The 24,765-nt window shown below is 26.8% G+C and overlaps 1 protein-coding gene across 4 annotated transcripts in view; it reads left to right on the plus strand.

Moving 5' to 3' along the window:
- Positions 1-24,765, plus strand: part of LOC129981841 (cell adhesion molecule Dscam2-like) — a 430,627-nt gene that overhangs the window by 299,681 nt on the left and 106,181 nt on the right. For all 4 annotated transcript variants that reach the window (XM_056092863.1, XM_056092864.1, XM_056092866.1 and 1 more), the window contains 6 exons: positions 826-974; positions 4,172-4,303; positions 9,335-9,499; positions 13,648-13,718; positions 14,661-14,895; positions 24,289-24,387. In XM_056092863.1, coding sequence (XP_055948838.1) covers positions 826-974; positions 4,172-4,303; positions 9,335-9,499; positions 13,648-13,718; positions 14,661-14,895; positions 24,289-24,387 — 851 coding nt within the window. The remainder of the gene's footprint in view (positions 1-825; positions 975-4,171; positions 4,304-9,334; positions 9,500-13,647; positions 13,719-14,660; positions 14,896-24,288; positions 24,388-24,765) is intronic.

The following is a 24,765-nucleotide window of genomic DNA, read 5'->3' on the forward strand; positions in this document are numbered from 1 at the left end:
CTTATTTTATTTAATTTTTATTATTTTCTTCTTATTCCAAAATTAAAACTAGGCTATTGTAGATTCTAATATGTCGATAAGCATAATGCTAATTTCACATAAACTACAAACCGGAAATAATGTACAAAATTAAAGTCATATCTGTTTTCAATATAATCCCTGAAAATTTTAATAAAATTCTCGTCACCAAAATCTTTTTTGAGGTAATTTAAAAACTGCTTGTCCATATAATGTAAAAGTGGATTGACTGGTTTTAATAAGAAAAAAATAAGCTGAAACTGTAACAATTTGTTTTTTACATCAGACGTTCCATATTATTTATAATTTCAATTCCTTCGTAATGATTTCTTGCCAAAGTTTATTAACTTTCATTGATATTCGGAATTCTAAATAAATAATATCAAAACGATTTCTGTTCGATTAATTTGCTTTTCATTAGTTTTGAGGAGTGGATTTTCACTTTTCTTTTTACAGAAACTGATTCTTTATATTTGGTTAAATTATAAGTTTTTGAAGAAATTTAATCTTTACCACATATATCCAATTTTATAAATTTTTTTATGAATAATTTGCTATTTCATTCCATTGACATATTTGGATTCAAGCATTAAATGTAAACAAGTATAAAACTCATTTTTTAATATTAAAAAAATAAGCTTATAATATGATGCCAAATAAACTTTTTGTTTTTCATCAATATATTTAGATTTTAAAGTGACTATTAGAATTTGCATACTTCGCCAAACTCAGCCATACAAAATTTGTTTATACTCTGAATATATGTTATCAATCGATTTTATTATTTAGAATATAAATTTTATGTAGATACTCGTTCGAAGAAAGGATATTCTCAGAAGGGATGGAAGCCACGATTAAAATATCTTCAGCTAACAGAAAGGACTCCTCACTTTTTACTTGCATAGCTCAAAATGCGTATGGAAAAGATGACACCAATTTCCAAGTTATAGTGCAAGGTATGTAGCTTTTAATTAGCTAATTAACAAATTGATATAAGTTTTGCTTTTCAGTTTAAGAGAAAGTCTATATAACGCTGTTCTTAATTAGTGTTCAAGAAGCTTTACTTGCTACCCTGCAATAACTGATTGTTTCTTTAAAATGATATTAACTTAAGGAGTTCGCAGAAAATGAATACTTGTATGAAATGAATTCATGTTTATAAAATATATAACAAATATGTGAATTATTGATTAGAAATTTAATTATAAATATACTATCAACTTTAATAGCAGAATTTTAAACTAAATGGTTGTTTTTCTAAATTGTACAAATTTTAATGAAACCTCGTTAGTTTTTAAATTTAAAATAACAATTCAGCAATTCCAAGAATGCATTAGTTGCAAGTAATCGATACTTTTAAGCAATAAAAGCGTAAAATTTAAGAGTTATTTGAAATTTGCAGCTTTATAAAAGTGGTTGTTTACGAAAAGGGTAGAAACTTTTAATCGATAAAATATTCTGAAAATGAAAATAATTCAATAAAGCGATGAATTACTTTTAATTCCCATAAAAGTCAGAAAAATTAGAAAGAAATATTAGATTTTTTTTCTATAATATTGTTACATAAAATGTATCTTTAATTAAAAAATTTCCAATAATTTCCAAATTCCAAAACATGTTTTATTAATATGATACGTATTAATATCATTTAAAATTATAGGATATTCTTAATAAATAACTTATAAGCATCGTATCAAATCAATATTATGATCAATCTAATGTGAAATTTTTTTATAAAATATATTATCAATGGCTATAATTTCGAAGATTTCTTCCATTATTATTATTATCTAGTGAATGTTTAAAAATATTACCTCAATGTAAGAATAGTGAAGGCTTAGAGATAAGTTTAAAAATTAGACATTTTTTTTTTTAATTTAGAAAAATTCTGTTTATAAATAATAAGTTTAAAAATTAAGTTCAAAAAATTAAATTAAAATAAATGAACAATCATAATTTTCTAAAAACATTTATAAATAATTTTTTGAAAAAAAATGTTTCATATTGTAAAAGGCTTTATTCGTAAATGCCAAACATTTTAAATATTTGATTCTACTTACTAAGGAATTACCTATTAAGCAAAACCAAACAAACAAACAAAAAAAGCTAAAATTTCGAAGAAAAAAAATCTCTGGATATCAATATTGTTATCCGCTTTCTTTTGAATATCAATATTGCCACGGCAATTTCAAGGCTATTACTGTTAACTACAAATAAATTTATTTACATAATGTCAATATAAAAATCATCTGAGAAGGAAATTATTTAATTTTAAATAAATGTCATGGCTAAAATAAATCATTTAGATATAATTATTTATTGTAATGAATGCTCAATTCTGTAATAATAATGTGAATTCAAGAAATGAATTTTTTTAAAAAAAAGAAGCAAATACATTAAGTTTTAAGATTTAAATAATAAATGGTCACTTTATATTTTTGACAAAAAATTTGTCAATAAAATGAATAAAATTTGAAAACACAAAGTTTGAAATAATTATGAAGGCTGTTGGATCTTTTTATAAATTTCTCTCTGGAAATGTGAAAAAGACAAGGCATTACAATCTGTAGAGAGAAACTTAAAAAAAGGAATCTCTGTAGAAATAATTATTCAAAATTTTATATGCTATATATAAGAGTTTAATTTGAAGTTGGCATTTTGTTACATTTAATTTCAAATTCAAGAGACATTCAACATTCATATAGACATTATTGTTTTACTTTCTGTAAATTGAAAGAACTTTGAGTGGTCTAACTTTTTAAACTTATCTCTAAGCCTTAACTATCTTTCGGCATAAAGACTTGAAAAAGTATACTTTTATCATAAACATTGGATATTGATATGTTGTGCTTTCTTAAATATGTCAATGACATATAGATAAATATTGCCATATTAAAATAATAGGAAAAATGTGTTAATGAATTTCTGATTTAAAAAAAAAAAAAAAAAACGTCTTTGCGAAAAGAAAACTTGCGAGTATCAGTATATCATGAATGTATAATATATGCAACTCATTTAGTCACTGAACAAGCAACAACATTCATCTCACTTTCCAAAATGTTTTAAGAAGAAGAACATAAATCTTCTAATCGGAAATAACTTCCAATAAATAAATCTTCTAAATAGAAGGTAGTAGATAAATATTATTTAAATTTTCTTTGAAGATAATAAATATATCTTCTAAACGGAATCTAAATCTAAAAATAACGCATACTTTTGATTTCATTTTTACATTAGGCCCGAACTCGTTGTCTCCTATTCATGCAAGATTTGAAAAAAAAAATTTTATTATTCTGAAAAGTTTTTTTTTTATCGCATTGTTTTAAGTATATGCTGCTCTCCTGACGCGACCATATATTGATATCCACAACTTTTACGACTACCTGAATTGCAATTTATAGCAACATAAAGCATTTTATTCTTTTGTTTTGATCACTTATAGCTGTGTACAACGATACATTTTATATAATCTTACTAATAACCTAATTATAAATTAAAACTTTTCTTTAATAAAGGGACTGAAAAAATACTTTACAAGATTGAAATCCATTAAGAGCATTTTTCACTTGGTTAAATTTCAAATATGAATAATATTTTATTTAATTAATTATCCTGAAAATCCATTAACTAATCAAAAACTATAATACTTGCACAAAATTTTACATTGATTTAAAATCATATTCCGATGTTCATTTTAGAGATTTTAAAAGCCATTTTCCTTTTCGAAAATATGCGTCGTCCAGTAAAAATAATTAAATGAACAGCTTAAAAATAAAATCTCTAGGTAGATTTATATGGTAAACATTTCTACTCACTTTTTAAAGAAATTCAATATGATTACAAGAGCAGTATTAAACAAAATAACAGAACGAGTTCTTTAAAAGAAGAAATGGAGATTCTCATAATGAGTTTTTTCTCTCTCTCTTCCTTAAACATCCTAAATGATTTTTTTCCATTAAAATTTTTTCTCTTCCTTCTCTTAGAAAGGGAGTGAGAAAAAAAAATGCATGGAATGAAAGAAATGACTTTTTATCTTTAAATATTTCAACCTAATTAAATTAAATTCAATTAGTTTCCCGGCATTGAATTCGTCGCATTTTCCTCGGATCGACCATCCTTTTTAATTGCAAATTTTCTTATCTTTTTCAAACAGAGCCACCGGATCGTCCTGCAAGTGTGGATGTCACAACGAAAGGGAGTCGGTCTATATCGATTACCTGGTCCGCCCCGTACAGTGGAAACAGTCTCATTTTGAAGTACATTATAGAGTACAAATCAGCTAAAGGTACAATTTTAATTTCGTTTTGCAATAAGATTGTCACATTCAATATTTTTCCATTTTCAAGATTTTTATTAGGGCAGCAACCAGTTATTAACTCAAGTACTATGAAACAAAAGAAATGTAATTAAAGGTAAACTCGGAAGGTGAATTTAATTATGTGGCTTTATGTGATCCATTGTCTCGAGGAGGAAAGAGTAATTTAAGAGCTAGAATTGATGTGCAATATATGTATCCCTTGGAAGTGTTTTCGTTATTTATTGCTTGAAATATTATTGCTTTAAATTATTATTTATCTATTGATTTTTGCTGTGAATAAAGGAAAATTGATTTTATTGCCAATTTAATGCACTTTAATTTGGAAATCAAATCTATATGGGTATAAGGGGATGCAATTTTTCTTTCGTATTATTCCCGAATTATTATCTATTTTTTAAAAATAATTTATAAATAGCAAACAACGGTTTATTTATCAGGTATGAGATGTTCCAATTATGTATTTTTGATTGGAACATAGTTACAATTTAACATACTGTAACTAAATGTATCAAAACAAAAGTTTTTTTTTTTTCTCTCATTCACTATAATAAAAAGAAGTCAAAAAGTACAATTATACAATGTTAGAAGCTTTTCAAAGAAAAAGAAAATGGAACTCAAAGAAATGAATATAATATAGTGTATTAAAATAGATTAGTCATAAATATTTGCCGACTTCCTGGCATAGGGGTAGCGATTCTTCCCCGTGATCTGGGCGTCCTGGGTTCGAGTCCCGGTTCGGGCATGGCTGTTCTTCATCTGTTCTATCTGTGAGATGTGTGAATGTGCCCCCCCCCCCTCCACTATAAAAAGGGAATGTGCAAGCAAATGTGATGCGTGAGTAGCTAAGACGTACTCTTGGCCCTAGTTGGTGCTACTAAAAACAAGAGACACTCCCTTGGCTTAAAACCGCTGACTTCGTCCGCGAGCTTGTCTATGGCAAGTGATATTAGAAACAACAACAAGTCACAAATATTTTAACACATTCTTCACGTTTTCTAAATATGTGCTGAATGCTTTTGTCTAAAGCAAAAAATAATACTCGTTCACATTCATATATAAGTATTTATTGTAAAATTATAGTTATTTAAATTTAATAAATGTTATATCCATTGGAATTCACTTCAAAATTACTATATTTTTGTTCTAAAATGCATGAGCTTTTGCATTTTGCCATCATTCTCAGATCCCACCTTTTTTTATTTATTTTATTTTGACTATATAACGTTGAACACTCTATCACACAAAAATTAAGCTTTTAAGGGGGTAGTGGACAATTTAGCAAATTATTCCCTTAGCGTTATGAAAATTTTATACATACGTCAAATATTTCAAATATAAATACTTAAAATTTCTTAAAAATCTTTTTAAAATGAAGTACTTAATTTTAAAAAAAAATCAAAAGGTATATAAATTTTAAAAAATTTCAAAACATTCCAGGTGACTTAATTTCTAATTTGTTCAATTATTTTTTATTTATTATCCAATATAAAAATTTATTTGGAACAATGTTGTGTATGATTTTGTAATATTAACTAACTATTAATTTTTAGAAATATTTTTATCCATGTTTACTGAATTTTCATATTCATTTTATATTTTTCTGAACTAAAATTGACTTTCAGCTATCTAAAAAATTCGAAATATAAAATGCATATCCTATTTTCTTTTAATCTTTAATCCAAATCTTTAATATCGATTCTATTTATTTTCTACAAAAATAATGATACCTGGAACATTTTTAAATCTAATGCACAATTCTGATTGGGCCATTTTTTTATTAAATTACATCCTTATTTTTACTTTATTAAATATTCTTAGTGAAGGATGAAAAAGAACTAATACACCATTCTGGAAATGACAGTTTATTTCCTACTGTATAACAAAATTCGTTAAAATTTACATTAATTAGTACATTAGTTATTGTACCATTATGTTATGTTTTTAAAGTCATAATACAAAAGGACATTAAATTTAAAAGAGAAACTGATAATAGCATCACTGAAATTTAAAATATTTGAGAATAGAAAGATGGACAAATAGTAATTATTCTAAACTAAATCTTTTATATTTTTTTTTTTCTTTTCACTAAATATAACTTAAATAGTGGTTTACAACATGGTAATGTAGATGCAATAATGAAGACATGGCATTTTGCATCTATTATTTGGCTCAATTAAATATGAATAATTTAATTTTAAAATTTGTTATTGGATTCAGTTCAACTAAAAATATGATTTTGATTGTACTCGATTGCAATGGAGTGGTGCCATTTCTTCGATTCTTCAGACCAGAAATCAGTTATTATTGTTAGTGAAATGAGACAAAAGGTACTTTAAAACTAAACTTAATTACGTTGCCTTTACGGATTCCAACTTAATTACGTTGCTTTTGAGAATTCGGTGTTGGAAGTGCAGTTAAAAGCGAGAATGGATCCATAATTTGCAAAATTGCTTTTCTAAGGCTTCTCTTTACTTTTGTTTGAAGCCTTTAAATTCTAAATAAATTAAGTGAAATTTTCAGTCTCATTTAAAATTTAATTTTATAATACGATCCATTCTCATTAAAAATTTAATTTTGGAATACGATCCATGTTTTATCACAACATTACAGAGCGCCTAGAAAAAAAAAAACGACTTCCAACAATAAAAAGGAAAAATAAACCTTCATTGAAATTTCAAGGGATTCAGCATTTTTAATAGAATGTTGAAGTTTTTTCACTTCTCAATTTGATTTCCTTTTAAATTTCTGGATTGAAATGTAGAAAAATAATCATGTTCTGAAGTCATGATCTCAAAAAAATCATGGATATGATGTGAATGTTAGAAGGAAATGAAATTGTTGCTTACCGATTACTTATTCTGACCCGTGCAGTGGAAATAATTTTACTTTGAAGAGCATCATATGTCAGTTCAACAATGGATACGACTTTAATATGAGTCTCAGACGAGTTAGCCAAATTTAATATTCTACAGACTTGAAGTGTTTTATTAGTGTTGGGAACCAGATATTAATATGAGTGATATGAAATAAAAGGGATATTATTAAAAGCAAACTCGGAAAGTCAACTTAATTATGTAGCTTTATGTGACTTTATCTGAGGGCAAATGAAAGAGTAATTTAAGAGTATATATTGATCCATGATTTCATAAATATTTTCTTCATAAAAGTTTCGATTATTATTAAATCATCTCTTTTCACGACAGTGCAAAAGGAAGCTTTATTCTTATATGAAATTCTTTTAATTATTAACCTGTCCTTGTATATCAATGAATCCTCACTAAAGTTATTATGAACTTAAAGCCACAAATAAGAAGAATTTAAAAAATAAATATATTTCGACTTATTTTAATAATGAATGATAACAGTTTTAATAAAAAAAAAAGAGTGTTTTCTATTTTCATCAGATTCTATAGATATACTTGCTAAATTATGGCATTAAAAGAAACAAAAATTTGGAGTGTAATGTTCAAATATTTCAAAGATTTCCCTTTTTTTATTAATCAGAATATATGTTTATTTGTTCACTTTATTTTACTTTTATGATGAAATGTTTGATTATATATCATAAAATGTAAGGGTGTATGATTGATAATTTAACATACTTGCTTTGTTCAATGATGAAATAAATCACTCCTTAATTTTTTTTTGTTAAAGCGAGCATAATAATACAAAGAATTCTTACAAAAATTTAAATTTATCTAATTAAATATGTAAAAACTGAAATCAAATTATCAAGCTTTGTTTAATCAATTTTCATTCTGAATCCTTAAAAATTACATAATTTAATTTAAAAGTTAAAACATTCTCTATTTTTATTATAATTTTTTTTAATTTATTAAACGCATTAAAATACTTAATTCCTTGGAAAGAAGTATTTTGTAGTAATGGAAAACATTTTATTCCGTTTTGATCATTTTTAAACTTATCTTATTTTCCTTTATTACTAACCAGCTGTTATTTTTATTTTACAATAATGTAACGTAATAGCATTTAATTTTATTCCGTTTCGATCATTCTTAAACTTATATTATTTTCCTTTATTACTAACCAGCTGTTATTTTTATTTTACAATAATGTAACGTAATAGCACTTTAAGCATCATGTCAATGCCTGACATTATGAGTGTTGTGTCAGTGCACCAGTGCTTGACATTAATCTTTTACTTTTCGTTCAGCAAGCCACCAATCACTGCTGACTGGCAATATAATTTCCTTTCAGGCAACATCCGTTAACTATCGGCTAACAATTTAATTTTTGCTCAGGTAGCATTAATTACTGTTGGCTGACAATATAAATTATATATATATATATATATAATAAACTTTTATCTGGGGATCACACAGTAATGTACCTAATCCTTGGTGTCATATCGTAACTTTAGATAAATTTCTGACTATCAACATATCAAAGAAATCTGACACCGTAGCATAGAAAGAAAGGATAGCAAAATCGGTTTGGCGCTTAACGTGTTAAGACTTCAAAAAAATTGAACAATGAAAATATGCACATGGATAGCAGATTTTTCTTAAGTTTATCTGTTTTCTATATGTATAGTGATATTTTCAAACATTCAATGAAACTTTTAAGGTCATATTTATACTATATATTTGTTTTTCTATCAGGCAAAAAGTTTGAAAGAAGAAAGAGAATATATGTATGAAATCGAATATATTTCTTTATGATTTAAATATTAAACCATCCGGCTTCCCAAAAGAATATTCATCTCATACAATATAGAGAGGATATAGATGCAATGTAATCAGTAATACTGGATGATGAATACCGATATAAAATTTACACAGATATTTTCCCACTGATTTTATATTAAAATATTATTCGGTTTATGGAACCAAATATTTAAATATACTAATAATCCATACATACCACATTTATCTTTTAATGCGAGTTATATATATTTGGATAAAAAGTTCTCTGAACTTATATTCAAACTCACAACATTGAAAAATTCCAATACAAGTTTATATTTTTCCATTACAGAGCCATGGACGCTTGCCAAAACAATTGCGATAGATTCTTCAGACATAATGCATACAATACAGGGACTGGTGCCCCACACGACATACCACATTCGGGTGAAAGCAGAAAATGCAGTAGGAAGCGGAGATTTTAGTGAACCGATAACTGTGCTCACAGACGGAGAAGGTAAGATTTTACAGATATTAATCTTTAATTATTATACTATTATCATGCGAATTTTTGATTGAATTGCGTAAATGGTAGGCCTTTGTCGAGATATTATAAATAATAGATCCCCAAATTGTATCTGGATGTACAAGAAATGTTTAAGTAAGTAATTTATTTGATTACCAGATATGCATGACAAATGTTTTGATTTTAATATTTTGAATTTTGGGCAGATTTTCAATTAGAAAGGTTAAGTTAAAGCATCTGAAATGTAGAAGCTACGAAAGCTACTACTGATCAATCAATGGGATAATCATTTCATTAATTTTGTCAATGGAAATAATAAGTCATTTTCATTAACCGGCTCTAGTAATTCGTAGTACATTGCAAGTGCGCAAACAACACAAAGATTTTTAACTCTTTAATTGCTGAAGAAATCCTTTATTATTAGTTCCCATATCCAAATGATCCTAGGCAGTTAGTTTATCGTAATCATCACACATTGGAGTAATTTCTATCTCTAATACTTTGAGACACTTATAAATTTTAAGTAATATGTCAACGCGTGTTGCATTTCAAACGCCTGGACTCATAGCATTTATAAGGCGAACACAAATTATGAGGAAAATATTTTGTAATGGTTATATAGAGCGTATTTTAAGATTTAAGTCAGGCAACCGAAATTTATACAAAGCTAAACAACAAACATCAAACAGTAACATAGATTTGTACAAAAATAAATAGCAAACAACAAATCGCAACAGAAATTTGAATAAAAATGTAATAATAATAAAAAAAAAACGCCTCAACTCAGAAATCTGAGCAAATGTGCGGGCAATTAGTGAATCAAGTAAAAGAGAAAAATTATTAGTGCAAATAAAACACAGATTAAATGGAATTTGAATCTGCAATAGCACAATCGATCAATTCTACGAAAAGAAATATTACTTATTAAAAGCTAAATGGTCGATACCTTGATAATAAGTAAGATTCGATAGCAGCAAGAAAGGTTTGAAATATATATCCACAATGAAAAAGAAGTAAAGACATAGGAACTAAACTAAATAAAGAAAACAATAAATACAAAAGAAAAAGTAATAAAGATTATAAAAAAAACATTAAAAAATAGCAAATGTTTTTGCATGATATGAAAAACGTGTTGCGCAGCAGACATGTACATAAAAAGAAGCAAAATATGAAATTCACAAAATATAAAACAATTATATAATATAAAATAAAACATGGTATACTACATAAAAAATAAAATATAGAAACAAGTTGTCGCAAATATATAATGTATGCAATAGAAACAAGAAAAAAGTAATATAGTTTCTAGAGCATTTATATAATATCAAATTATATGTAATAATAAATGAAATATATGAAACGATTTTGAAAAAGAATAAACAAATAACTGCATTTCATCGAAAATAGCGAGGGAAAATAAAAGGATATTATATATGAGATAAAATGAAGGAAAAATAGAATAATAATAATAATAAAAATGAGGATTATGTACGTCAAATGACATATGTAACAGATGCTACAGCCATCAAGATAGTCTGTTGCGTATGGAATCCCTGATTTTGAATATCTCTAAAATTTTAAAAACAATATTTTTACTAACAAGTAAATTTTATAATCATTCTTTTTTCAAAAAAAATATATTTAGTTAAATTGAAATTTTCTGGGTGCTTGTATTCAAAAATATATAGATATTGCCCCTATTTGCTTGCCATCTCAAGTTTTAGTTGTCTGCTTCCTGTTGTAAAACTGACTGATTTCTAATCGTCTGATTTATTCTTCATTCACCGTATAAATATATAATCAGTAAAGAATCAAAACTTTCGATATGTAATTACAAATACGTATTGTTAAAAGATATTGATTAATTTACTAAGCCCGATCTACATTTTCATTTTCACAAAATAAACTATTAATTTTGTAAAAAGATTCATACAATTTTTATTAATAATTTTAGTGGTTGTTTTCGTAATCAATGCTATTTTGCCTCTAAAAATGTCTCTTTAGAATATGAGAAAGATCATACATGATCAAGCATTTTAATGTATTTTTCTTGTAATGCAACTCTTAAAAATTTATTGACAGTTCCAGATTTTATTAAAAACAGATAAAACTCAAAAAAATTAAATATAATTAATACCTAATTATAAGAATTATATAACAGAGGAATATCTAAAATATGTTGCTTTGAAATTTATTCAATCAAGTATCTTTAATTAATAATACATTCATTAATAAATTTTGCATGACTAATTAAATATCAATTAGGTCTTCAACTCTGAAATGGACCTTTATAAGTCAAATTAAACGTCAAATATCATTTTCTAAACATTTGTGAGAATCATTCTGAATGGGTCTTCAAATTATTTATGAAATTGGGAATTCAATCCTTTCAACTCCGCAAGTAAATATTTCATTTGAATTCAGTTCCCTTTGACGGAATGATTCGATGACTGCTCTTCATTTTAAAATCATTTATGATTATATTGCCAAAGGAGACTAAAGTGCAGCCTTATTAGATATTTTTAATTAACACTCAAGCGTCACTGTTGGATCAAGAATCAAAAATTTTAATTAACTGACCTTCAGAAATAGCTCATTCATAATATGATATAAATTTGATGAACAATATCATTGAAAATTGCATGGTACAATGCTAGATTAATATGAATGATATGATGAAAAATCATCTAATTTGCTGAAATGAAATGGCGAAATTTAAAAACAATGAAACACATAAGAATTTATTTGCCGTCTAAATAACCGTAAAATGTAAAGAAAATATAATAAATTTATGACAGGAAATATTTTTCATGTATACATGTAAAATCGGAAATGATTTAATTGTTTCAAAGTCGAGTTTTTTAAATAGATTGCCGTAAATTTAAGGAATTTTCATCATCCTATCTATACACTACAACATACCTCATTTTTCAATGTTGATTAAACAAATTTTGAATTAGGATAAACTTTACTTTTGGTTATTAAAATTCAAAATGCACACTTCATGATGAAACAAATAATTTATTATAAAAATCATTTACATGCTGAAAAGTTTTGTCAAGTTACAAGATCCAATTGTCAGTTATACTCAGTAAAAAAATGTGTTAACATTTTAGAAAAAGAAAAAAAAAAAAAACTTTCCTTTTTCTGGAAATTAAATTGATCGAAGCATAAAAGATTCAACAGCATTATTTTAATAGAATTTTTCTACGAAATTCTCGGTGTCGAGAGAGGAAGAGGTGATTTCTTAAGGGATATTTTACAAAATGAAATATGCAATAATGTGTAAATTCTTGAAAAAGTTCCTAAAAATAAATTTGTGCATGGCGCCATTTATATCAAAAATTTATATTTCCGGAAAATTGAGATACAAAAAAAAGTTTTTTTAATTGTATTTTTAGGATAACAATATTTTTTTTCTTAATATGTTTGATGTACTTAACAACCGAATAAAAAGCTAAAATTCGTAGCTTATCAGTTACACATTTATTGACGCAAGTAACATAAAATATAATCAATTCAACCACTAAAAGTTATTGATTAAATTCCGCCTTTTGCCGAAATTGAACTATATGTCAATCCATAATGATTTAGACATTAACTATTAGGCCAGGATAAAAGTGGATATTCTGTATATCTTAAAGTTATTGATTTCAAGATTTCTGTCATAATGTGTTGTGAATCGAGAAAAGCTTTAAAATTGTTATTATCTATTTAACATGAGGTTATTTACTCAACGGTCAATATAAGTCAAGAAGACTAACATTCTGGCTACTAGATCTATTTAATTTGTAAAATCGGTTAATCAACAATTTTCCATTATAATAGATCTTCAAGAAGCTCGTTCATGTATCTATTCTATTTAATTTTAATATCAAGCAGAAATATAAGATGAAAAATATTTTGAAGATGGTTCCTTACTTAGCACAACTTCTTATGTTACTGATTATTAATAAAGAGCAGCTAAACTCACAATTCTCAGGAAAAAGTATGCAATGAGCAAATGAAAAAATGATTAGTTAAAATAAACATAGTTTTTATTGCTATATTATATTCATTTTTTTTAAAAAAATTAACTGTTATTAATTATAGTTTAGTCTAATTTAGTTAATTTTAAAAAAAAATCATTTTTTAAATAGCTCCAAGTGGCCCACCAAAGGATGTTCGAGCCATAGCTACAAGCTCAAGAAGTATCCAAGTAACATGGAAGGTAAGAATTAGCAAAAATAATAATTATATTTCGAAATAGAAATATTTTTAAATAAAAAGGAAACCTAAAATCATTTTCATATTTAATATAAATTATTATTTTCTTTTGCATGATTTATAACGATGAGTATTGAAAATTCTATAATTCTATAAGAAAAAATAAATATTATATATTTAATTTTCAATCGAAAATTGATTTGAATTTTTAAATTAGCTTATCATTATTGTATTCAAATAATTATTTTTAAAATATATCTATAAATATTGTGAATTTTTAAAAGTTTCAGTCTTAAAACCTTTTAGAAATCTCTGTAAATTATCAGAATTCTGTTTGCAAATAGTTATGTGACTTTATTACACTTTAGTCATGTAATGAATTAAATAGAATAATAAATGAATTACATTTCTAATTGTTTGACAATTGTTATGAATTTTTTTCATCAATAAAAAATAGACATTTTCGTATCATATGAAAATCAATAATAAATGGATTTTGCCCTGTAGAAATATATATTTTCAATACTGTAGAAAGAATCATGACATTTTTGTGAAGACCTTTCTTTTCATGCTATCACTTTGATTCGTATTAATCTTTATTAAAATAAATTAAACATTTTCTCTGTTATACTTGGGTAGCAATACTTCAAGAAAAAAAAATGCTATATATTTTTAAAATTTATTACTGTGATGGAGCTTTATTAATCGAAATATAATTCGACAACAATTTTATTATACATTATAAGCTGTCAGACACACAAAGATACACAAAATAGTATGACTTTTGCATCATTAATAAAATATACAAATGTAATACAACATGCTTGAAAGCAGTCTTGTACTCAAATTTTATAATTTTTAAAACAATCAGAAAAATGAAACACTTTTGAAATTTATCTAAAGGAAATTGAAATTCATAATCTGAAATCTACTTTTTTCCCCCCAGCCTCCATTGAAGGAAGATAGCTTGTCTCCAATAGATGGTTACTATGTTGGTTACAAAAGCCGTAACAGTGACCAATATGCCTATAAGACACTAGAGACATCTCTCGGCGGACTTCTGGAATGCGAAATAACGGATCTCAACAAGAACACAAAATACAAGGTTATCGTTCAAGCCTTTAACAATAAAGGAGCAGGGCCGCCTTCAGACGAAGCTCAAGTGCAAACTCTAGAGTTTGGTACGGTAGGACAAACCTTTTGTGATTATGTTGCTTGATGTTATGTTCTTTACGGAGAAATTATCGTACAAATAGAGTCTTCTTTTGTTTTCATTTAAAAGAAAGTAAGCATTCATACATCTTATATTTTAATAGTAGCATGGAAATCGGAAGTATTGAATCCATTACATTTTTCTTTCTTGAAGTTTTTCTTATTTTATTTTCTTTCTAATTAGAAAAACATAATAATAATTTCAATTTTTAAAAAAAATATATGAAAAACTGACCCCAATTTCACTAAAATTATATATAAAAAAATGTCAAAGAAATAGCGAGAGAGAGAATTTAAATTTATGCATTTTAAATTTACCAAGTCACCATTTGTTTAATTCAATAAAACGGAACGTGATTCAAATAACGCCTGAAAATTTGCAAAAATCTAATTCTTGCTTTAGACTTTATTAAATTAATATTTTATAAATTTATTAATTCATGAGATTGTGCATTAAGTATATTTTTTGAGTAGCATCAAGATGAAATGCAATAAAAACAGCAAAGAGAAAAATTAAATAAATTAAAAGCTCATTTTTTTATCTTATCAATATACCCAACATTATCAATATACCCAAGTTTTTTGCCATTGGAAGAAGTAGTTGTGAGAGCATAGAATGTATACTATTAATTATTGTTACAACAGGTATTGTTCCGTAAGAAATTAATCTAAATGTTATAAATATCAGGAACTGTTTATAGAAGGATTATTTTACCAAACAAATTTTCATTTCATATTTAAACAAAATAATTTTATATATTTGGCTTGAAATTTGGTTGCATTGCGAGTAGCATTTTTTAAAAATATTTTAAATGAAAAAATTTAAATCTTTCATTTTCTAATAAGCTTTAATTTAAGTTAGAATGTTTCTTAAACGAAATTTGACAAAATGTCACTTAACCATTTCATTTACCAATTTTTTTCCCACATTTTTAAAAAAATTTTATTATTAATTATAACGATCTGAAATACAACAGAATATTCAGATTTTAAGTTGATTTTTTAAATTTTGACAGATGCGTAAGCACGGAGTTTTATCATCAGTTCTTTCTTTTTTTTCTCTCGAGTTTTCTTGGGCAAATGAAAGTGTGTTAACCCATTATATCCAGAGTCCATCTCTTCATAATCACTATTTAACGATTCATCTGCTTTATATTTTGCTCGCGATCGTCATATTTTAAATCTTTACAACATAACTGACTTATCCAGTAGCAATTCTAAATTGTAATCGGTCAAAAAACTTGTTCAGTTCCTCAATCCAATGGAAAAGTTCTACAACAAAACTTGGCAAACTGCCATTAAAAGCAGAATTTTTTCTTTCTTTTAAGTATCGGGCAGAATAAAAACGTATAATACAAATCATGCTGACACATTTTGTTAAGCCGGAGTTTTCTCGGGTTGATAATCTATTGCAATATACATGGATCCGATTAACTTGAGATATTCAGAGAAGCAGTTAAAGAATATTATGTACTTTGTCTTTTTTCTGATTAATTTAATGTCATTTATAAAAAAAACAGTTAAAAACATTTGATCAATACTGTTTACGCTAACCTTCAATTAATAGGTGATTTCTAACAATGTGAACTTGAAGTCATCTTTTGTTTTGTTTAATTCATCAGATGAAAGATTATTCTGCTTCACCAAATTGGAATTAATACTGGTTCTCAGAGGAAATATATCATTCATTAGGTAGTTTTTTTGTCCTCGGGTGCTAACTTGACACAAAAGAAAGCTCAAAGAGACAAAACTCTTTTGAATAGGTTCGAAAGATTGATTGACTCCTATTGTTGAATTTGCGTAAAGCAGATCATTTTTAATTTAGTTGACTAGTTTGTTTTATGATGATTACAAATTAGAAACGATTTTAGCGATGATGATTAATTTGAATTTCCAAAATAATAGTTAGGCAACATAAAGAACAGGGAAAAAGTAAAAAGTAGAAACAATTCACAAAAATTAAATTATTCTGAAATAACTGAGTATTCAAGAAAAACGACTGAAAAGTCATATTTCATTTAGTTAAAGGAATTGTCGGAGTTCATCTCATTGACATTGTAATGCCCTGATCTAGATTGATCAAATAACGAAACAGAATTTCCAGACATTTTTTATTTTTATTTTCCACCCTATATATACAAATAACAACGTGTTCTAATCTTGGTTAAATAAATAGTTATTTACACCTGTAGTAGGAGATACAGCAGTCAAAATCGAAGGTTTTTCTTGAAACTGAGTTTCTCATCTCGTCAACACGACCATTCCACGGGTAGTTTCTCAGACTCCGAACTCCTGGGCGTAGTCCAACAGTTCCTGCAATTCGTCTCTTCTCTCCTCTCTAAAAAAATCTCCGCGCTTTATTTCAGCGACAATCTCCGCCTTTTAATTTACATTGGTCATTTGAACTCTCCTTCTTCCAATCGGGGTTGAGCCATATGCTCTCTCAACGGCGCCAGTGGGTCGTGGGAAGGTCCTTTCACAAAGAGAAACACCTAGCATCCAGATGTTTAGTCACCCCTTTCTCTTTGAAGGTACTATCAATACCTCTGGGACGAGGAATTCCATATGTGGTCTTTCATTCTAGTCGCTAATGACCAGATGCGAGATCACCCAGGTGAAAAAATACAACATCTGGCTATCTCGAGGAGTTTAGTAAGTAACAGCGACGACACAATGAATCAGTACAACACAATGTCTTATCAGTACTGGGAAACGGGGAATGTTATAACATGTTCATTAGTCACAATAATTCACTATTCATCCTAATATTGCATCCAATGAAAATAATCATCATTAGTTAATAATGAGTTATATCAAAAAAATTATAAACTAAATCCATTAAATATTATGAGCGAATTATTAAATTACTAAGATCAAAATTTTTATAAAAATGCTAGATTAACAGAAATACAATTTTTTCAGTAAGTATAAAATATTGAAAAGTTTATTAATAGGATTTATAGACATATCTTTCCAACCTTAAATAGTAAATAAGTGTTGTATTATCACGATAAAATATATATCTTGGCTGGAGTTCTGTGTTTGAAATCTCAATTCCACTGAAGAGCCTTCTTGTATGCTATCATATACCGAGCACGGTAGAATGTCGGTTTCGACACTGCAAAGTTCCAGGTTCAAAATCTTAATTTTCCAGAAGATCCGTCGTATATGCCGTCTTAAACCTAATACGGTAAAATGCCTGTTTTGACATTAAAAAGGTCCATGTTCGAAATCTCAATTCCACTGTAGATACGTTGTATATGCTATCCTAAACCTAACACGGTAAAATGTCTGTTTTGACACTGTAGAGTTCCAGACTCGAAATCTCAATTCAACAGAAGATCCGTTGTAAATGCTATTCTAAACATAATCTGGTCTACTAAATATTCTTCCATTAAGGTGGCTTGGAAATTTCGAGATAGACAGTTTAAGTGCCTTCATCCTTCGCTTCAAGTGTCTTCATCCCATCGCTTTCCAGAATTGCGAGGACTGTCGCAATGTAACCTACTGTCGCTTCCTAAAGGACATTAATTCTATTTTTCATTACTGAAATTATAATTTATATTATTTACATAGCTAGGTCTTAATACATTTCATTATTTTGTATTTGTTTCAGTTGAATAACCTTCTCAAATAAACTAAGGAATTTAAAAAAGCATATTGTCCAACGAATTTACATCTGAAATTAGCATAATGCTAAAGATTATTTTCGTTTTTGAAATATTTAATATTACTTTAAAGTCACCTTCAGTTTTCCCAACGACTTTTCCTTAAATATTTTTTCTCCAAATTTCATTAAAAGTTCAAACGTATCTCGCCGAATATCAGGAAAAAAAGACAACGAACAAAAACACCCAAGAATTAGCAGACTAATTTTATTTTAGATATTCTTTAAATATTCATGAAGTATGAAACATAAATAAGCTTTCTTTGCATTTTTACAACATCTGACATGAGAGTGGCAGGGCAAAAAAATAAAATTCTTCTCTGGCGTGTAATTTTTTAGAAAGCCTTAAAGGAAAAGAAGAGGCACACAGTGAAAAAACGACTTGAATGCTTCGTTGTTTTGTTTTATTTTTATTTGTTTTTCTTTTAAAGTTTTCTCATCCAACTTCTAATAGATTCATGAAACGAGACAGTGTGTTCATAGCGTTAATTTCTGACATTTTTCATAAAAATATTATTTTCATTCCGTCTGGCTGATTTTAAAGTTAGAAATAACTTTTATTTTACAGTTTTACAGTCTTTTGAAATGATTATTAAAAAAACTATAAAGATAGAAAAAAATTACTTTATAATTTCGCCCGTATTTGCATTGCAAATTGTCAATGATATATCTTTTAAAACTTGTGTTTATTCAACGATATTTGAATAAACAGAGATTAAAACAATTTTCATTTTCAGAGGTTCTTATTTTTTATTACCTTGAACCAATATTAATTATAGAATAAGTATAGAAACGTTCACTATTTAGAATGTATATTACCATTGTGGTCCAGCAGATAATTTCTAATACATTTCATGCAGGCAAATATAACCAATTAGGAAAATTTCGTAAATGACTTCAAAAATCAGAATTCATAATGATTGAAATGACGAATATATTTTTAAAAATTGTATACATTTTTATAAAGTGCTTCTCAATTTTCAGAGTAAAATGCTTTCTAATATTTCACGCTTTCTTATTAAAAATACTCTCGTTTCTGTGGTTGTATCTAATTGAATTTAGCAGCTTCGAACATCACAATTTCATGTTATTTTTTACAGTTTTGATAGAGTTCTTTTATTAAACTTTTAGACTGTCAATAACATTCTACGGAATGTAGTAAATGTTATATAATACTATAAAATTTTAAATTTTGAAGATATTCTATAAGGGGTTTATTTAATGATTCAAAAATTATAAAATATTTTATCTAAGCTATTTTTCTAATAGGAACTGTATGTCTGTTTCAAACTTTTTATAAATCAAGTATTGATAATCAAGTAAGAATACAGAAGATATCTCACATATGAAACAAAGTTCATATTTAGACTTTTGAAGAACTGTTAAAGCTCTCAAAATTACATGTAGTGATAAGTGAAAAACGATTTAAACAATTTAATTGACTCATTTATTAAAATTTGAAAGAAGGATAGTAATAAATTTTAACTCAAAAGTAAATATTATGAATTTTTATGAGTCTTTTAATCTTTGGATTTTGATCTATTTTTTATTTAAAAATATATTGTTCCTTATACAGCTAAACACTGTAAGCCCCTACTTTAGTAATCGATTGCACAAAAGCACATAATCATCAATATTATGTCAAATATTTATATCAAGATAATATTTTGTTTCTTATTTAAAACCTTCCAAAATTAAATTATCTTGCTTTTTTATTTGGGCAAATTTTAATGAATTCAATGGATTTCCGATTGATCATCTTAAACTTAAAATATTGAATCAACATTCCAGATATTGGCTGACACATTATTTTAATTTTGTGATGCATTTTATCTTTCAAAGATCATTGATGTTTTTATGCTTTTTTTATGCATTCATACCAAACTCTAATGCATCATAACCATGAAAGATTTAATGTATATCCGACGTGACGTATTCAATAAATGCCTTTAAAATTTTTTGCAAAGTTTAAATTGCACACCATTACGGAATTATAAATAAGAATTATTTAGTATCTAAGACAATATTTATATCAAGTGAGATATTTTGTAATTCTATGATTGACTTTTTAAAAAGGATTAATAGTATTTTGATATGCTCAAAATTAATTCAATAATTCTTTAATTTGTCACAAAACATTCATATTCATTTTGAAATCGTGAAAGATGAATAAAACTGAGCAAAGTTCAAAAACACAAGGAAAGTTTTACTTTAAATTATTGGAAGTGGTTTCGATGTGACAGATTGAAGCCAATAAGATAAACAGCAATAATCGGAATATCATTCATTATTATTTAATAGAGTCGTATAAGCTAATCTGTGATAATTGTAAGATTATTAAGCATATTATTTGGTTCATGGGACCATTACTTTTATTTGTTGTCTCCTATAGTCGATTGCAGCTGCTTTGCAAAGCTATGCTGTTATGTTTCAAGTGCCTCTGCAAAAATAAATCCATCAAAGTTGACTCGTCTATCAAAATCGATTACAAATCCATTCGTCGATTGCGCGTAAAATGTTATTATCTAATTGTATTTTTTTTAAATGGCAATAGAATAATTTATGCATTATATGAATTAATACATTATTTCCGTGATAATTATTGTATTGATAGTTTTATTTATGACTCATCAATGTATTTTATTAATTATTAGGCTAAGTTATAAATGGATAAATATAAATTATTCATCTCTAAAATGGATTTGGAAATGTAAATATGCCATTTGAAATACACTTTAAATTCGGAGAAATCGTTCACATGTATTCTTTTTGTAAAATTGGTCGAATTTTTGCCATTAAATGATTTGCGGAAATTATTACTTTATATCAAATTTTAATCAAAACTTTTTATTTAGTGTAATTATGATAAAGTTCCACTCTGAAACTCTTCAAAGGGCTGCTGAATTCCGTAATTTCTAACCATGGTTACATGAATATATAATAAACACCTATGCCAAAGCCATTATCTTAGAATTTCCACTTTATACTAGTAGAACGTATGAATCTCAACATGTTTATACATGGTTACCATTTTACATGTTGGATCGTCTGTGATAGAGGAATTCAACTTTTGAAAATTCCTTATTGTAGCTGAGCTCTGACATTAGAGAACTTCTGTCTATGAACAAGTTCATAGACTCATCATGCTTATTCTCATTCAATAAGCATGATGTGACCAAATATGAACTAATTTAAATATATTGATTTTAGTAAAAGATTGCATGCTTCTTAAGATAAAAATCAACATATAAATACATCATCATTAAATAATGAAAAATAAAAAAATAACCACTTATTTGATAAGCTATATTTCATAAGCGAGATATAGAGACTTGGGGAGATAATTGTTCCAGATTTATTTCTCGAGGCGGAAGACAAGTTTTTATGAATTAAAAATGTCTTTCTACATTTCCATGTCTCCGATCTCATTTTTCATTCTTATTTATGATACTATTTTCATTTGTTAATGTATGTAAGCTACATTTGTCACTTAATGCGGTAATTAAAGCAATGTTTAATTTTGTAAATAGACATGTAAGATTAAATAAATTAAAATAAATCTTCGTAAATGTTATCTTTTTTTACTCTTTGAGAATTTTAGGTTTCGTTTTAAATACATTTCAAGTTAAGCCTTTCTAATTGTCGGAAGTACAATTCAGGATGCACAAACATTGTCTTAGATAATTTTTTTTTACTATATCAAGCACTTATAAAGAATAAAGAAAATAATTTGCCTCTTTTAAAAGAGAAACATATCAAAATGAAAAGAGAATCATGCCTGAAATTAGAATTAATACCCATTTTTGATAAAATATTTTTTATTCATTTGATTAAAATTCTTAATTTAAGCATGCCAACTAGATTTAATAAATTAGATTTTATTACAGCAAAAAAAAAGTATTATTTAAAATTATACTTATGTTACAAACATGGAGTTTTCTAATTGATATGTCGTATTTGTAAAATGGTATTATAAGTTTTCAAAATCAGACAAATGGTTGAGACTGGGGCTCTTTATATTTCATTAGGCTTTTATTTTATATCACCTGAAAATGGAGCTTGGTGGTGGGAAGTATAGCGAACCAATAATGTTGTTTCTGGAGGTCATTATCCTATTAAATTAAAAATGGTTAAATCGTTTCAATGGTTATGGTTATGAGACTGTCAAATCTATTCTCTATATGTATGTGTAATGAGGTAATGTTTTGTGATTTCTCTGAAAGTGGAAATTAAGGCTGAAAGCTAAAGGCCATAAAACTCTTGATGCCTGGAAGTCTCACATAAAATTCAACCTGATGAAATCGGTTTAATGTTTATGACAGGACAATTCTATCAATTTATTAATCCATTGAGAATACGGAGAGAAAAAAAATGTATCGAAACCTCAAATGCATAGTATAGTGTCAATTTATGATATATCTATAATACCTGACTTTTCAAATAAAATAAAAAGTTTGCAAAATCTGGTAAAGCTGGGGAAATGGTGTATCTATTTTATCAATTTTTTTTGAATGCACAGTTAGACAAGATAATGTACTATTATATAAAATGGATTCATCCAATGTTCTCTATAGGAGCAGAAAATATCAAACGAATCTGTTTCAAATATTTAAAATCTATAACCTTACATTGCTAGTAACAGTAATTAATCTCTATAAATTCCCGAAATCGAAATTCAGAATTCCTTGAAGCGTAGAATTACAGAAATGTCATTATTTACAATTACTGGCTCTGTTATAAAGCATAGGAATTTTCTTCGCCCACGGCATATAATTTCACTTTCCCAAACGCATCAACAGTCAAACTTTTAAGTACTCTTAATCTAAAAACCACATTCGGTTTAATTATATCAATCCGATACGATTATAATTAAATTAACATAAAAGTATGATTCATAATTAAAATTAACATAAAAGTATGATTCATAATTAAAATTAACATAAAAGTATGACGTCACTACATGTAATCTTGCTTACAGTTTACTCAATGTTACAGGTTATTTCTTAAAACTGCATTTCGATAGTTAGGGTTACCAATATCAGAACCAGCCATTCAAAGCGCAGTGCACAAAAATCTTATAGAAATGATTATATTAGATATGTATCTTACAGAAATCCTTGCATTATATAAGTACTATATTGCACAATTTCCAACTCTACATCTGACCGCGATTCAAAATTACGAGTTCTGTCCCCAAATAGCCCTAGTGTTGCTTTAAAATGAGACGTTAGTATAACTAAAGTAAACTCCAACTATACATTTTCGCATAATTAGTGGGGACATTGAAAAAAGCAATAAATTTCTTATAGACGAACATTTTGTTTTGATGACACCGAACAGCGTGAAGGCTTGCAAATTTAACTATATTTTCATTTCGTTAGCATCTTACATTTTCGCATAATTAGTGGGAACATTGAAAAAAAATTTCTTATAGACGAACATTTTTTGTTTTTGTTTTGATGACACCGAACAGCGTGAAGGCTTGCAAATTTAACTATATTTTCATTTCGTTGCCATCTAAACTTTCATAAAACAATTCCGTTATGCAAAGGAACTTTTTTTTTCGAGATATCATGAAATATTAATTCTTTTCATTGTCGTATTGATTCATTTAAATTAACCCAAAGCTAAAATTACACTTTCAGTGTGTTATTTTCAATGCAATATTTGTTTAGTCCCAATGCTTTACTTACAGATCCACCTGGTGCACCGACACTTCGATTAGTTTCAGCCACAGCTTCGTCCATTCATCTAGCCTGGGAAATGAATGAGGAGAATACTAATCCTGTATCAGGTAAGTGAAATTCTAAATTATTTTTGCACAATTAATACTAATGTTAATTACAGTTTAATAACACTGAAATACAGTGTTATTATTTGTATTATAATTTTTTTTTAAATGAGGCTTTGATTCTAATAATATAAGAAAAAAATATAGATATTTTAATGTATTTTTTCGAGCATTCGTCTGAAATACGTAAGTGATAAAACCGATATAACCATTTCAAATAAATTTAAAAAAGAAAATGCTTGGAACTTTTTTCCTAAGATGATTTTGATTTTAAAATTTTACTAGATATCAAGTCAAGGGTTGAATGTCGTTCAAAGTAGCAAAGCTCTCAAAACACTTATATATAAAACACAATTCGGCTAGAAATGGTATAACAATAAA

Source organism: Argiope bruennichi, chromosome 8 (genome assembly GCF_947563725.1).
Source record: "Argiope bruennichi chromosome 8, qqArgBrue1.1, whole genome shotgun sequence".
NCBI lineage: Eukaryota > Metazoa > Arthropoda > Arachnida > Araneae > Araneidae > Argiope > Argiope bruennichi.